This window comes from Rhineura floridana, chromosome 9, assembly GCF_030035675.1.
Source record: "Rhineura floridana isolate rRhiFlo1 chromosome 9, rRhiFlo1.hap2, whole genome shotgun sequence".
Lineage (NCBI taxonomy): Eukaryota > Metazoa > Chordata > Lepidosauria > Squamata > Rhineuridae > Rhineura > Rhineura floridana.
In genome coordinates this window covers 40,754,587-40,770,605 of record NC_084488.1, presented here as the reverse complement: position 1 = coordinate 40,770,605, position 16,019 = coordinate 40,754,587, and the positions used below count along the sequence as shown (strand labels likewise).

At 40.5% G+C, this 16,019-nt stretch overlaps 1 protein-coding gene across 5 annotated transcripts in view; it reads right to left on the bottom strand.

The window, feature by feature from the left end:
* Nucleotides 1-16,019, bottom strand: part of CENPU (centromere protein U) — a 30,150-nt gene extending 14,131 nt beyond the window's left edge. Inside the window, exons 1-8 of one of the 5 annotated variants that reach the window (XM_061583849.1) lie at nucleotides 15,713-16,019; nucleotides 13,132-13,194; nucleotides 12,277-12,328; nucleotides 10,570-10,639; nucleotides 8,968-9,094; nucleotides 6,791-6,863; nucleotides 2,584-2,715; nucleotides 2,105-2,180 (exon numbers count right to left, since the gene is read on the bottom strand). In XM_061583849.1, the coding sequence (XP_061439833.1) occupies nucleotides 2,105-2,180; nucleotides 2,584-2,715; nucleotides 6,791-6,863; nucleotides 8,968-9,094; nucleotides 10,570-10,639; nucleotides 12,277-12,328; nucleotides 13,132-13,169 (568 nt within the window). In that variant the 5' untranslated portion in view covers nucleotides 13,170-13,194; nucleotides 15,713-16,019. Of the gene's footprint in view, nucleotides 1-2,104; nucleotides 2,181-2,583; nucleotides 2,716-6,790; nucleotides 6,864-8,967; nucleotides 9,095-10,569; nucleotides 10,640-12,276; nucleotides 12,329-13,131; nucleotides 13,195-15,168; nucleotides 15,304-15,712 lie in introns of those variants that run through there. The other 4 variants (XM_061583845.1, XM_061583846.1, XM_061583848.1 and 1 more) reach the window with 4 other exon arrangements.

Sequence of the window (16,019 nt, the reverse complement as noted above, 5' to 3'; positions counted from 1 at the left end):
AAGTAGAACCACCAACATAAAACCTGTATATATAAAAAGGAATAATACACAGTCCAATTTATCACTTGAATAGAGCAGTAGAAATAATGATGAAAACTCTGGAAAGTTTTTGTTTCCATACTTCTTCAGAAACTGCTCTAATGGATGGCAGCCAAGCTTGACTCTCCCAAAATATCACTGTGTTCACACTAATCCTGTAGCTTTCCAAAAATCCAAAGCAGAAAATTTTTCCTCCAAGGGAATAATTATCCTGCCAATATGCCAAACACCTAAAAAAAGGGCAATGAAATTCCAAAAGAAACTGAGCTGAGGCTAATCTGAATCCCCATCTTCTGTTAGCAACAGAATCATTGTTGGGGTGGAAGAGTTTGGAGATACAGCACTACAGGACATGCTGCTGGAGGCAAAAAATAAAGAAGACCATGCCTTCCACATACAGACAAGAGGATTGGGGTTTTTTTTATAGGTTCCAACCATATCAGTCCTTTCGTGGCACCCAACATGGAGGCAGAGGGAGAGATTTTCAACTCAACTGCCCTTCCTGGGATATGTCATGATTTGCACCAAGAGGGCAACAGCAGCTTAATATGTGGTTTTCTGCCTCTGCTTTCCCTCATGGGATCTATACAGTATTAGCACAGTGCATTACAGGAGCTGCCATCTGAATCCTTAAAGACTATGTTACTGGGGTGAATCATGTCATTCAAAATGGTATTTCTTGTGGGCATCACTTTGGCAAAAAGGATTTCAGAACTCGATACTCTGTCTCTAGAAAAACATCTTTGAATATTTCACAAGGACAGAGCGGTGTCGAGAAACGACCCCTCTTTCATCCTCAAAGTGAATTCAGCTTTTCACAGGCAGTTATTACTCACCTTTTGGCCTTCCCCTTCTCTCATCAGAGTGTGCTTAGTATTTTCTGGACATGTTCCCGGCTCTCAAAGTTTACATTCATAGAAACAAACCTTTCCATCAGTCAGATTCTCTGATTGTATTGTTCTGTCCAACCACAATAAGGAGAAAGGTCTCTAGTTCCACCCTCACTAGGTGGATTACAGCTTATATTATCATGGCCTACACTTCTCTACATTTACCTCCATCTGTAGGCATTGTGATTCACTCAACTAGGGTGGTGGCTGCTTTGGTGGGGAGCAGTTACTCGGGCTAACCTGAGTGCTTTCACAAAACACTGACCTGTATGCCTCCACAGAAGCAGCATTTGGAAGGAATGTCTTTCAGCAACTTCTTCCACCTCACTGAGCAGCCAGCACTCACACACATACACTAGCATCAGTTTTAGAACATCCCACTGGAGGTGTGCTAGAGCCCACTAGATGAGGGACCACTGGTCTTATTTCTCAGTGGGAAACCTCTAAGGCTACGTCCTAGGCTGACTGCTTCTGCCCTTACAAAAATCAGAGTAGGTTGCAGGACAAGCATGTCTAGACAGATGCCTCTGGGCTCATAGCCATTTATATACACACACATATACATAAAGTATTTATTTATTTATTTATTTATTATATTTGTATACCGCCCCATAGCCAAAGCTCTCTGGGCGGTTTACAACAATTAAAAACATTAAAAACAAATATACAAATTTAAAAACACATTGTTGTTTGCATGTAGTATGTGTTTGTTTATTCTTGCTTAGCCAAAGGGTGAATGGCATTCCAGGGAAAGGACATGGAGCAACTTCCTTGGAATGACAATGTTTCCTGCCTTCGAGCACTAGGAGGAACATCTGGAGGTGTTCTAGTGTCCATTCAGAAATATATTTTAGATGACCAACGGTCCTATCTCTTCCTTACCTGGGTAATCCAACTATATTTTTAAGGCAACAAACTGATAATATTCTTTAACCCCCATAGGAGGAAGACAGATAGGAGAAGAGGGGTTGCCAGCCTGCACTGTGACAGAGAGTATCAAGAGAATGTCCTAGAGTGAAACTGAGCAGGAAGGAACTGAGGAGGAGGGCTGCCAATCCCATCAGGAGGGTAAGTCCCCTAATTTGAATCTATCCACCCAGTGAAGTGGGACTGACAACCCATCCATGGATCCCCTCCTCCACTGCAGGAAAAACACCATATGGCCTCTTTCTTACCTGGGTAATCTATCTCCATCTCTGGTGAAGAAGCCTCTTTCTGCTTTACTTGTGGTTTAGCACTCTTCTTAGGCATCTGTTAAAACAAAATGTTATTTCTGATCACATCAGGCAGAAACAACAGCTACGAAGTTTGTCTAAACTCACACCCTTTTAAACTGTGGTTCTAGCTAGCTCTAGTTATGTATAGGAAATCTAAGGAAAATGGTGTCAGAGAACATTTGCCCACTTGCAACAGCACCTCACTAATTTACAGATATAACCTGCACCAATGACAGCACCACAGTGAAAAAAAGTGAAAACTAAAAGAGGGTGTCTTATCTCTTCTTACCCCTGTATTACTCTACAACTACTGCTCTCTTCTGAACACATTTTTAAAAAGAACAAGATCCAGATAAGTGCCCCACTGCTTCATTCTTAGGACAAAGGTTCTCATAACTATGTAATACATATGGCACATGGTAAAGATTATAGGTGACCTTATCACTATTCAAGTTCTTCACAAGGTCTGTAATTCTGCCTGATACTCTGCATTCTGAAGAGCTGCTTCTTAATGGCAGTGCAGATGGTAGTCTATAGTCCTCTGCACTAGGTGTAGACTCTGTTGCTCTCTAAATGGAAACAGTCAAGTGATTATACTCAGGTAAAAGAAACTGTGAATACAGGACAAACCTTTTATATTATATGTAATAATGCTATCTTTTTTCCAGTATAAGAACAGCTTTACATATTATGGAAATAGCAATTATACGCCTTTAAATAAAATGCACCTACAATGTTTTCTGCAGTCTGTAAGAAACATACATGAGTACACGCTGCAGGGAGCCACAACTGACCTTGCATCCCCACAGCAAATATAATTAAGAAGTAAATGAAAGCAGGTTACATAAAGTACAGATGTGCATACTATACAAATTCCGTAAAACAAGCAGCTGTAAGAAACTAACAATGGAACAGCCTCAAGTTGTGACCACTTGTGATAACCATAATCACAACTGGACCATTATAAGCAGCTGTTTGTAGTAAGCACCTAGGAAGCAGCTAAGCTGTATTGTAGCTATATTTGAGTAAGAGCACCACTACGGTATGAAAATATTTGGAATGCTAATTAAAAGCATAAAATGACAGCTTTCATTAAAACAAGCACTCATAATTGCTGGGTAGTCTGAAAACATGCAGACAATTACCCAATCCAGAGAACCAGAATCTGCAAAAGCCTACAGTGCCTTGCAAAAGTAATCAGACCCCTGACCAATGCTCTCATGTTACTGAATTACAAATGGTACATTGTAATTTCGTTCTGTGTGATATTTTATTTTGAAACACTGAAACTCAAAATCAATTATTGTAAGGTGACACTGGTTTTATGTTGGGAAATGTTTGTGGGAAACGTAAAAAAACTGAAACATATTGCTTGTATAAGTATTCAACCCTCACACATTAATATTTGGTAGAGCCACCTTTCATTGCAATAACAGCTTTAAGTCTTTTGGGGTAGATATGTATCAGCCTTGCACACAGTGTTGGAGGGATTTTGGCCCATTCTTCTTTGCAGATTCGCTCCAGGATGTTCAGGTTGGTTGGATGTTGCTTATGGACAGCAATTTTCAAAGAGCGCCACAGATTCTCAGTGGTACTGAGATCAGGACTTTGACTGGGCCACTTTCATCTTTTTGTTCTTGAACCACACCAGTGCTGCTTTGGCCTTGTGCTTGGGATCATTGTCCTGCTGAAAACCAAATTTCCTCCCAAGCTTCAGTTTTTTAGTGGACTGAAGCAGGTTCTCTTGCAGTATTTCCCTGTATTTTGCTCCATCCATTCTTCCTTCAATTTTAACAAGATACCCGCTGATGAGAAGCATCCCCACAGCATGATGCTGCCACCACCATACTTCACTGTAGGGATGGTGTCTCTTATGGCATGGGCAGTGTTAAGTTTGCACCACACAGCGCTTTGAGTTTTGGCCAAAAAGCTCTCTCTTGATCTCATCTGACCACAAAACCTTTTCCCTCATCGCAGCTGGGGCACTCTCATGCTTTCTGGCAAACTCCAGACGTGCTTTCAGATGGTACTTTTTGAGTAACTGCTTCTTTCTTGCCACCCTTCCATACAGGCGTGTTATGCAGAGCTCTTGATATGGTTGACTGGTGCACCATTACTCCACTCCCAGCTACTCAACTGTGTAGCTCCTTCAAAGTGATTGTTGGCCTCTCTGTGGCTTCTCTCACAAGTCTCCTCCTTTTCCAGTGCTGAGTTTTGAGGGATGACCTTTTCTTGGCAGTGCCTGAGTGATGTGATGCAGCTTCCACTTCCTGATTATTGATCCAACTGTGCTCACTGGGATATCCAAACACTTGGATATTACTTTGTACCCTTTCCCTAATCTATGCATTTGTATTACATTATCCCTCACTTCTGTAGAATGCTCTTTGGTCTTTATTTTCCTTCAGATCCACAGCCTGACCAATGATCCCTCAATGGTGGGGTTTTTATCCTGACAATGTGACAGCAACTTTAATGGTTCACAGGTGGAGGCCAATGGTAAAGTAATTGTGTCCTCAATAGGGCAATTTCTTTCATCTGTGTAAACTGGGAGCTTCCACAGCACAGGGGCTGAATACTTACGCAAGCAACATATTTCAGTTTTCATGTTTCTTACAAACATTCCCCAACATAACCCCAATGTCACCTTACAATAATTGATTTTGAGTTTCAGTGTTTCAAAATAAAATATCATACAGAATGAAATTACAATGTACCAATTGTAATTCAGTAATGAGAGCATTAGTGAGGGTTCTAAATAGTTTTGCAAGGCACTGTATATACTGTGCCTGCAAAGATACAGCATTTAGTACACAAACATGTACACAGACTGCTACATTCCTATTTACCCACGTGTGACAACCACACCCAGCCACTCTGGGTCCGTGGCCACCTGGGGAAGGGAGATCTTGCCACACGAGTGTGTACTCCTCTATTTGTACCCTCCCACTCCGTTAAGAGCTTGCTGCCACAAAATAGTGCATTATTCCATGCAGGACATGGAATAATGGGCTCAAATTACAGGAAGCCACATTTTGGCTGAACATCAGGAAAAACGTCCTAACCATTAGAGTAGTACAACAATGGAAACAACTACCTAGGGAGGTGGTGGACTCCAGTGGCATACAACAGGTAGCTGGACAGCCACCGGTCAGGTATGCTTTAATTTTGATTCCTGCATTGAACAGGGGGTTGGACCTGATGGCCTTATAGGCCCCTTCCAACTCTACGATTCTATGATCCTATGAAACAAGGGTGTGTGTGATTTGATTATAGGCTTCCCCTTATTAGCCTATTGACAACAACAACAACAACAATAAAAACTTTCCTTGGGTCTTGAAGCCTCTCGAGGTAGTATAATGGCTTCAGGTTTGAAAATAGAGACTACTCCAGGTTTATAAAACAAATTGTTTACTAAAACAGAAACAAAAATGAGACTTGAGGAAAGATATCCAATATAGCAAAAGTTACAGAGAATTGGTAAAATCCCCTTTGGAGCAAAAAGAAATTAAAACTGGATAAATGCAGTCCACTTGCCCTAGTCTAAACAGTCCCTAAACGCACTAGGCTCTCACTAGGATTCCTTGCACATGAGTAGCCCTTTAATCTTTAAAGCCTTCCTTCTAGACTCAGCAAATGTGTGCCTGTCTCCCAGGCACCGTATCACAGTGAGAACCTGCCTTGTTAAAAAAAAAAATCCAGAATAGTGAAGTCCTTAATAAAGATTCTCTCCCTGTCAATCATATGCCCCACCCCAGTAGGTCACAAGAAGTCATGAGTAGTCCAGACTGGGATGTGACTTTCCACACATATGCAATGGTAAGACACACTGCTTTGATAGTTATGCCCCCAGGGCAGGTAATGTGATCTGCTAAACCAGGCAATTTGAGCAGGTTAACCCTATAATTTCTTAAACAGACAAGTACAAACATGCATTTCCATAAAAAGCAATAGTCCCTATTAACAGTCCAGGACAGCAAAGTCCAGTTCCTTCATACCAGGCAGTTGATGGCTGATACTGTTCCTGGCAACTCTGAAATCACTGCCCGAGAGAGATTTTTAATTGTTTTTAGAATCCTTTACTTCTTTTTTTTACACTATTAATGTATTTACTGCCCTGGGCTCCTTCAAGAGGAAGGGTGGGATATAAATTAAATGAATGAATGAATGTGGCTCATATAGTTACACATAATCCATTCCTGGTGTGTCTGTTATTCCCCAACTATCAGGCTTTTGAGCACTCAGGGGAAAAAATTAGCAAAAGCTGCATTTGCTAGATTGGAGTGAATGCATTTAAAAGAGGATCAGCTCCTAGAAGGGAAATTATAAGAATACTGCATTTGTTTTTTGTTTTGTTCAGATCTTATAATTTCTAAGGCCAAGCCATGACTTTAAGAGGCACATCATACTGCATGCAGCTAATAGTACCAATAATCCTCATTACCGTAGCTGGCATGAAATTTCAGCTATTAGTGTATGAATTATTCTTGGTTGGAGCCTGGAGCCATTAAATTTTACCCAGTTATAATAATATGCAATTAAAAAATAAAGCTGCTATTATTTCCAAACCCCTGTTTCCAATATATTGTTGGATACTCGCCCCAAATATAAATGGGACACACATTCTCAACTTCATTTATGTACCATATTTTCTTTCAGAGGCTCCACTTCAGAATCTTCTCTCTCCGCTCTTGATTTCAAGATATGCTGATTTTTGCTAGAAGTAAAAATAGTGCAATATATTCTGGCATGCAGCTTTAAAAGTCAAAATATCATTACTTTTCCTAGTATTGTATCTGCTAAGGAGTTTCACTGTTGGCACAGAGGATTTGTATGATGCTGCCAGTAAGAAACAAGAAGTCAGCCACAATATAGTGGTGATCAAATGAGTACGTGAATTGAATGGGGTGCTGGTGCACAAATGTGTGCATGCAAGGCAAAGAAATATGGATGCAAGTGTGAGCGACTGAATGAGTTATGTGAGCCATGTTATATAATATAGTAGTTAAGAGTTGAAGGAGCAAATACTGCAAACAGTTTGCACTGACAGGCATTGACGGTTAATTTATTAAGACAACTTACAAATATTCAATATCTTTTACAACTCCTTCCCAGAAGTTACCCAGATGTGCCACCCTCAGTAAGGTACTACAAGATCCAAAGGTTCAGTCTTGATGCCACAGGGAGATCACAAAGAACCAAAGAAAATTCATGCAGTATTTATACCCTTTGGCTACATATAAAGGATTGATTGTGATTAATCATCTTGCTTATACAGTAGGGTCCCGCTTGTCGACGCCCTGCTTTTTGGCGTTCCGCTAATACGGTGGCGCCAGCTGGGCGATCAGCTGTAGCGCGGGGTGCTCCAGCCACCACGGTCCAGCTGATAGGGATCAGCTGGAGTGTGAGAGCTCCCCACTCTCCAGCTGACAGGGATCAGCTGTAGTGCAAGAGCTCCCCGCACTCCAGCTGATCCCTGTCAGCTGGAGCATGGTGGCTGGAACTTGTGATGTCCCTGTATATAGATATTACTGTAAATATGGTAAGTGTGGGTTTATTAGAGTAAATGAGGTAAGTAGGCGGAGTGAGAGGGGGAGTACATGGGCTAGAATGCTGGAGAATGCTGTATGATGATTGGCTGAGCGTTTGAGTGGCTGAAGGTATAAATGAGAGGATGACAGTTGAGAAAGGGTTCTGTTGGTGGAGTTTTGGGAGTTCTGTCGGTTGTTGTGGGTTGGAGTTGGTTGTGGGCTGGATTGTATTAGGCTGGTATTGAGGCAGATTATATATGACTAGAAACATAAAGAGTAACGCAATATATGAAACCATACACTTGTTAAATATACCTTAAGTAATCTTGTTATTTCCTGGTGTTTATAAATAAATATTTTCTTGGTTTACCAAAAGCCTGATCCTTGGCTGGGGCTTTCACAGACCAGAAGGGTGGGCAGGGTATTTACCAAGGTGGAGAAACAGTATCAAATGGTGGCAGCAGTGAAGAGATAGTGTGTCATCAAGTATCCAGGGCAACCCAGGGCTGTATGCTTTATTGGCACAAAGATACAGGGGGGTTGTGGCCTGCAAGTGCACCCAGACACAAAGAAACAATAAGCCAGAAGGAGACTAAGGCAAAGTCTCAAAGCAATATTGTGAAATAGGGAGTGGCTGGTAGTGCTACCTAGCAGTGGGATCTTGCGAGATCTGTGCTAGAGCCGGTGAAAGAACAAATAAAAACCAGGATCCTGACTGGAGGGACTTGACAGGTGGTGGCAGCAGGTGGGATCCTAACAGAGCTCCTCACGCTACAGCTGATCATGTGATCAGCTGTAGGGCAGGGAGCTCCTGTGCTACAGTTGAGTAGGGCCCCACTTTCCAGCGGTTTTCACTTTTCGGCACGGGCCTGGAACAGAACCTGCTGCATGAGTGGGGCCCTACTGTATCTTAAAATTAGGAACACTCCTACAGTCATTTCCCATGACTAGTTTTGATATGCATGCAGGAACAGTTGCCTCCAATGAAGTTATATTTTGAAATGTATAGATTGGTTTATAACATAAAGTAGGGTGCATGCAGATGTTCACTTCTCTATATCATTGGTCAGGAGTTTAAAACACAACAGCCAGACATTCTAAGCACTTGGCATGGTCTGTATATGATCTTCTCATTTACATAAAATGGATCCTGCAAATTAAGATGATGTTTTGTAGTACGCCTAATGGATGGCCAAGGTTATAGTATGGCTAGCATATTTTAGTCGTTATAGGTGCATGAGTGAATGAAGAATGGGTACACAATGTATTCGAAGGTTTACTCCGGAGTACCTTCCTATTGTATTTTTCTTTTTTGGCTCAGAATTAGATGAACTGCTGGTTGACCCATCTGAATATTGATCTTCCTCCTCATAAGCAGACACAGCAGTGCTATGTAAAGGTTCGCGTAAAGGTTCATCTAGATAAAAGAGAAAAACCCAGTAGTAATGAACTGCACCCTCTTTTTGTGGCAAACAACAGAAACGCAGGAGCAGTCTAGACTTTTGGGGCTGCACATTTAGGCATTCATTCACCTTGCATGTAAACACATGAGAAGGTGCAGGGGCGCACTGTCGACATCCACCACCTCCTCTGACGCATCATCTTTATCATGTTAATAGCCCTCCATGAGAAGATGCTTCCTGCTTCAGACCTTCACCCTCAAACCCATAGAGGACTATTAACACGATAAAGGTAAGGCACCAGAAGAGGAGAGGTTTGATAGCACACCCGTTCCCCCTTGCATGTTTTTGTACATGTTAGGAAGGCAAATTTTTAAGCAGGGCTAGTTGCTCACTTTCAAATCCCTGTAATTCTGGACTGCTTTGATGTCTCAGCCCTGACACTGTTCACAAAGTTTGGGGCACCATTTACCCTGCTGAAGCAGAGATTCAGCTGGAAGGAGTCACATTTCCTTATGAAACACAGGCTTCAAGAAGACTGGAAAGAATGTCACTATAATATACATTAGAGCCATTCTACCATGCGACTGTTGGCTTCAAGAAGACAGGGTGGAAAATTCAGTTGCACTGCCTCATCTGTGCATTAGCTTTCAGATACTTTTATTTACACAAAGTTAAGTTCTACCCACCGTGCACACCCTAGTTAACATGAATTCCTTTGTATGGTAGATTATAAAGAGATGGCTGATGAGAAGGTTTCATTATATAATTTGTAATACACATGTATTAATTTCTAATATCAGATGCATGGTATGTGGATTAAACCTACCTATGCTATAGAAACATAGTAATTTATAATACTAATCATTTGTTCATCACTTTACAATTCTACAATTATCTTGATGGTGCAGATTCTATAATATCGAATCAACATTCTTCACAAATATAATAACATTTAAATATATTTATAAATACTGTCCTGAACATGGAATATATAAATTTCCATTTTAAATAGTTTGATATTTGGGATACCAGATAGTCCTATTTCCTGTAAGATACATTCCTACCATTCCATACATGACATCTCAGTTTAGTTATTAGCAGCAAGTTGCTAGTTGTGTACAATATCTTATTGCACATTATTATTTATGGAGTGGAGCCAAGAAGAGTCCCAGTAAGAGGATATTTCTCTCTTCATTCTTTCAGAGCAACAGCACTCTGCAACTTCCTTATCTGCATTTGAGTAGAACTGAGGGTCAAGGACAATTCATTTAACTATTAAGGCTACAGTATTGTGTCAATGAATTGATTTCTAAAATAAGGTAGCAATAGTTTGCTTGGTGTAAAAACAAAGAATGCTTTTTTACAGAACTCCATACATATGCTAATCAATCCAAATTTCATATGATTAATCAACAAAAAATGCTCTTATCAAGTGACCACCTCAGTAACTATTAGTAACAATTAAAAAATGTAAAATGTGATCACTAACCAAATAACTCATCAGGATCCTCTGCTGGCTCAGTTCTAGGAACTTTCAAAATACTTGACACATCTGGTTCCTAAGGGGAAAACAATATACCATGAAGGTGCCACCTGGTTTGGTACCCCTGGGGAGGGCCCCCCTAAAACAGAACCTGTAACAAACAGCTTAAAAATGAGATTTATTCATTTCAGTGTAAGACATATTAATTTGAACAAACTAAAATATTGGATTAGAAAGAATTATTTTATCAAAATACTACTTCTCATAATAAAACAGTAGCAGAAAGCCAAACAAGACAATAAACCAGGATTGTGTATTTTTGGACTTTTGGGGGGTGGGGACAGGAGGGGGATTTTTTTATTTTTTTGAAAATAGACACTTCCTTCGCCTGTGAAGGGGTTTTTCTGAATGTGTGAAAGGGGTGCTCAAGTATGCTTTGTGTGTGTGTCTGACTGAGAGAAATGCACTTCGGCAGAAAGTGTGAGAGATGCATGTGTAGGTGTGTGTCAGTAAGAGATGCATGTGTCTGTGGTCTGTATGTGTGCAGTGAGTGGGGGGGAGGGAAAGAGAGAGAGAGAGGTGTGCCACCTTATATATTTTTCATGGTACTGGGGAAAGCTGCCTGTTATTAGACATCAACAAAATTGTTGTGTGCAATCAACAGTGTGTGTGATCTCCACAATCAGGACACAGCAAGCATGAGGCTGTATTGGGGCAGGAAGGGAAGCAGCAATGACTGTACTCTCTCAAATTATGTGTTATGTCTCATCCAACGTGGCAATCATATTGTGTTATGTCATGCACTCTCCCCATGGCAGCCATGTTGTGATTGGTGCCACAGTACTTTCTCAACATTTAAAGGGCTCCCTCTGGTTCAAAAGGGTTGGTGATCCCTGCAATAATTGTTTGTTGTCTTTTAAAAAAACGAATACGAGAAACACAAGGTCCAACTGTACATTAATAGGTTTTTTTAAAAAGGAATTGTCTATACTGCCAGGTGCCATATGCCTCTTCAAACCAGTACTTCACAAAAATTACTGGTTTAGGTTATTCACAGTAAGATGACCACAAAACTCGGAAAAGTGCCACTAGTGGGCAAAAAATAAAGAAAGAAAAAAAAGAAAGAGGTCTTTCACCGATGTACATATGTGCGTTTTGTATACTTGTAGCATCCCTAAACACAGAGGTTCCCAAACTGTGGTCCTTGGATCACCAGTGGTCCGCAAGCTTCATTCAGGTGGTCCATAGCATGTCCATACTAAACATTCATATTGTTTTTTAATTGTATTTTATTGCACTACAATTTGAATTGTAATACAATAAATACAATGTAACAAAATAAAAGAAGCAATAAAATACAATTAAAAATCATAAAGCACCTAGCACAGGACATTACCATTGCTACAACAGGCAGAAAAACCGTTAAAAGGTCCACCAAGAGCCTCAGTAATTTTCAAGTAGTCTGTAGGGGGAAAAGTTTGGGAACCACTGGCATAACACATCAGGCTCTTCAAATATCTTGGGTACCTTCCTCTTTTTTTTCTGGGGTACCCCATGCCACCTATATATCTGAAGGGTGAAAGACTAAAAAAAGTTACAGCTGTAAACGCCACATAACTGATACAGATCAACTGAAGGCTCTGTATTAAATAAAACAAAATAGAATTGCTAAAGGTCTCATTTGTGTTTGAATGAAAAAGATGTGAAACTTACTCCCAATTTCTCTCCAGAATCTCTCCTTGTTTTTCTCTTTGGCATCTTTTTACTAGTGAAACAGGCAAAAAGGAACAATACCATAAAAGGATATAACCTCTCTATTTTACATTCATGTATCTTACAGCAAGACCATTACCATTTTTTTTACACTTGTACCTTCTTCTAAAGAACTCACAGCATACCTGAGGTACTTAAAATAACAGACTAACACAGTCCTAGGCGTTGCTCATCTAAGTACCCAACAAGCTCAGTCCTGCATAGCTTCAGAGTATATCATGTGTTTTCATAACACGTCTGGACTCCAGTCAGTCAATGTATTTATTTTGCTGTTCATTTAACATATGTATTCTATCACTGCTTCCCCATCTTGTGCATGTATATATTACATGTTAATGAAATTATTATTTTGTTCACAGGACTGGAAAGTAGGGAGGGATCTGATGACAGAAATGTAACAACGGATCTGTAATTGTTGTTTAATATAAAATAAGTGGTTAAAAAATAAAGCACCTAAATACTGGAGAGACATACAGACTCAGGTAGCTGATATGTATCATATTGTTTCATTCAATTAAAGAGCCAGTACGATCTCGCTAAAAATGTAATTCATATGTAACAGGTCAACTTCTAGAAACAAGCAAATTCTTTATTCGTATACAAGTCTGTCTATGCATGCTTATAACTGACTAACACTCTATTGTAATATGATTGATACATCCTATTCCCAGGACTGAAGTTCTGTGATTTACAGTTCTTCAGGAGGATGTTAATTTTTATAAAATGCCAAAGGCAAGGCTCTGATGAAAATTCTGTTGGTAAAAACAGAAATGAATTTGTGAGTAGTTTACTTACTGAACACTAAGTGTTTTCCTTATTTCTTTCTTGTCCATATTGTTTAAGATGAATATATTTCTTCTGAAAAGAAAAGATCACACATGCACACACAGATCATAATTATATTTGATTTTCTCCAAAAGCATAAGCAGCAGGCATATTTATTTGCAATAGCCATCATGGGGCACTAATTGTGTAGTCTATCTATAATTAGTAGAAATTGCACCCCATTTTGCCTTTTGATCATAAAAAACTGAAATGTGGTATGTTGTCTATAGAGCCAATTGTTGTGTCATAGCATCATAGAAATTTATTCCAGATAAACAGGGGAAAGCTACTAAAAGTCATGCTTAATAGCTACTAACAGAAAACCAAGTAGTTTCCTCTTTGGATAATAGTCTTGTGAGAGCAAGACCTCACACAGGACTTTAAAAGAGCATATAACAACAGATGTGTAATGCAGACAGATAATTTTTAATTATAGATAAGAGGCAGACTGGCAATCTCTCTTGAGTCTAACAAAATGAACAATATTTATGTATGTTATAGATTAAAGGCAGCTAACCCAAACAATTAACTCACCATTATAACAAATAAACCAAAAAAATCCGCACAAATGGTTCAATACCAAGCTACTAATAGTTACATGGCAACATGTCAGTTGTCTGCCACTACATAAAGAGCAGTCAGTCCCTGTCATTACGAGTCCCAGACCCACTTCGTCAACTTTCTGGTGTCTCATAGCTTTCTTTTCTTCTTTTCTTCCCAAGGTTTCTCTTCTCCTTTAACTGTCACCAACTGACAGTTTTCCACCACTTGCTCTTTCCCAGTATTCAATGCCCTTCCCACCCCTTGCCCTGCATTCCACAATGTCATAAGCGAAGGTATGACACATGAATGGCAGGCAGGAACCACACACTGGTAACCAACTCCAACCCCCACACATCTGAGACACTCGTTGGCACAAGAAAGGAGCAGCCACAAGTGAGATGGAGAATTCCAGTGTAGTGGATAAAGATGAAGGCCAGCTATTTACAAATGGCTTCTGAAAAGGCAGCATGTAATAAACGTGGCATGAAGCTCCCCCCCCAAAAAAGCTATTTCTAAAACAAGAAGGGGCACAGTTCAAGTATTTTCATGTTGACTGGTTGGCAACCCTAATCCCTAATCTGAAGCAATGCTAGTTATTAGGGAAGAGGACAAGTGTCCATGCCCAACCCCAATTCAGATCACATGTGATCAATGTTTCAAAAGTGCCTTACACTCACGTTACACACTAGTTCTACATAGTAAGCCAACAGATAAATATGTTGCACTCCTCCCTTCCACTCCAGTTCTGAAATAGCACCAGTTTAGTTACTGACCATGTTAAACATGATGGTAGCCTGCATCATTAAATATATAAAGCACTGTTAGTGTACAGGCCTGTGGGAAAGGAGCAGAAGAGGAAGATCTAGTTTCAACATGAAGAGGGACCCACAATTAAGGTCAGCTTAGGGGGGAGGCATAAGTTCAAACAATGGGCCATGCAGAGCTAAGGTGGGGGCAGGTGCACACAACCCCTCACCCATGCACCCCTTTTCATGTTAAAATAAGAGACAAATATACTTTACATGAAGATTAGTAAACCCCCAAACAAGTGTGGCTCCCATAATCACATCTAGTTTATCTTCTCCCCGAACAGGTTCAACCATGCTGAAACATGCCCTGCTAGATAAGCCGTCTCTCCCTCCTACACACACACCTTGTGCAAGATGGAGATAGTACTGTTTGCTCATCTTACAAAGTTGTAAGGTAAAAGCAAGTAAAATGCTTTGAAAATTTCTCCTTAAAGGTAGCCACCCGGGAGAGAAAGCTAGAGAGATTTTTTTTTCATCGCTTGGCTGGTAACTTTGAAAGTGAGGTACCTGCCTTCAACTCTTTAGTAGAAGGGACTGTACCACATTAGTGTCTGGCTCAAATAAAAAGCAGGAGCCCTCCCAAAAAGCTACCGCACCGAGTTGCAATGTAGACAAAACTGAGTATTTCCAGGTATGCTATCCTTAGTAAACTCACTGGAAGACAGGATTGATACATGTACGAATGTTAGACTGGGGCAAAACGATTGTCCCTTTCAACGCTTTTCTTTGCCTTAAGGGTTATCCAGCATCTTCATTCACAGAGGTCGCCTTGGCAACCCACAGGCACTCACCCACCGGTAACCAAGCCCTGCCTCCTCCACCCACCCTAGCGCCACGCCTTTCTCCTGCAGCGCGCTAAGCAGTGTGCCGTCACCAATATACTCCGCCTTCTTCTGACCACGCCTTCCTCATAGCTCCACCCACACCTCACCTTCTACTTAACATTCCCCCTCACTCCAAGTCCTATATATATATATATATATATATATATATATGTTTCTATATGTTTATGTTTTATATTATATGTTCTTAATGATATGTACTTACTTTTATCTGGAAGCCGCCTTGAGTTCCAGTTTGGAAAAAGGGCGGGGTATAAATAAATAAATAAATAATAATAATAGGCTTCTCCTGCCTGACTAGAACTCTCGCTCCCTCCCTCATCCCCCTCAACTTTCCCATTCTCTAGTCCTACTTACCACCCTAATCGATAAAGCCAAAAGCTTCTGTTGGCCGGTGGAAAAAGAACGCACCGGCTCACCTCGACTCCCTCAACTGCTTCTTCCCGCCGTTGTAACTCAAACCGCTTCGCTAGATCCGTCCCACTGAGCATCCGGAAGTGGGGGAGACAGCTTGTTTAACCAGATCTGCTCTGTATGTTTCTCACTTTAATCCGAATTGCTCCATACACTGCCCGCGATTTTATTTTATTCTGCGTATTTTATTGAGTGGCCGGAAAGGAGAATAAAACGAATAAACCTCATCCTTCTGTTTTGTTGTCACCCT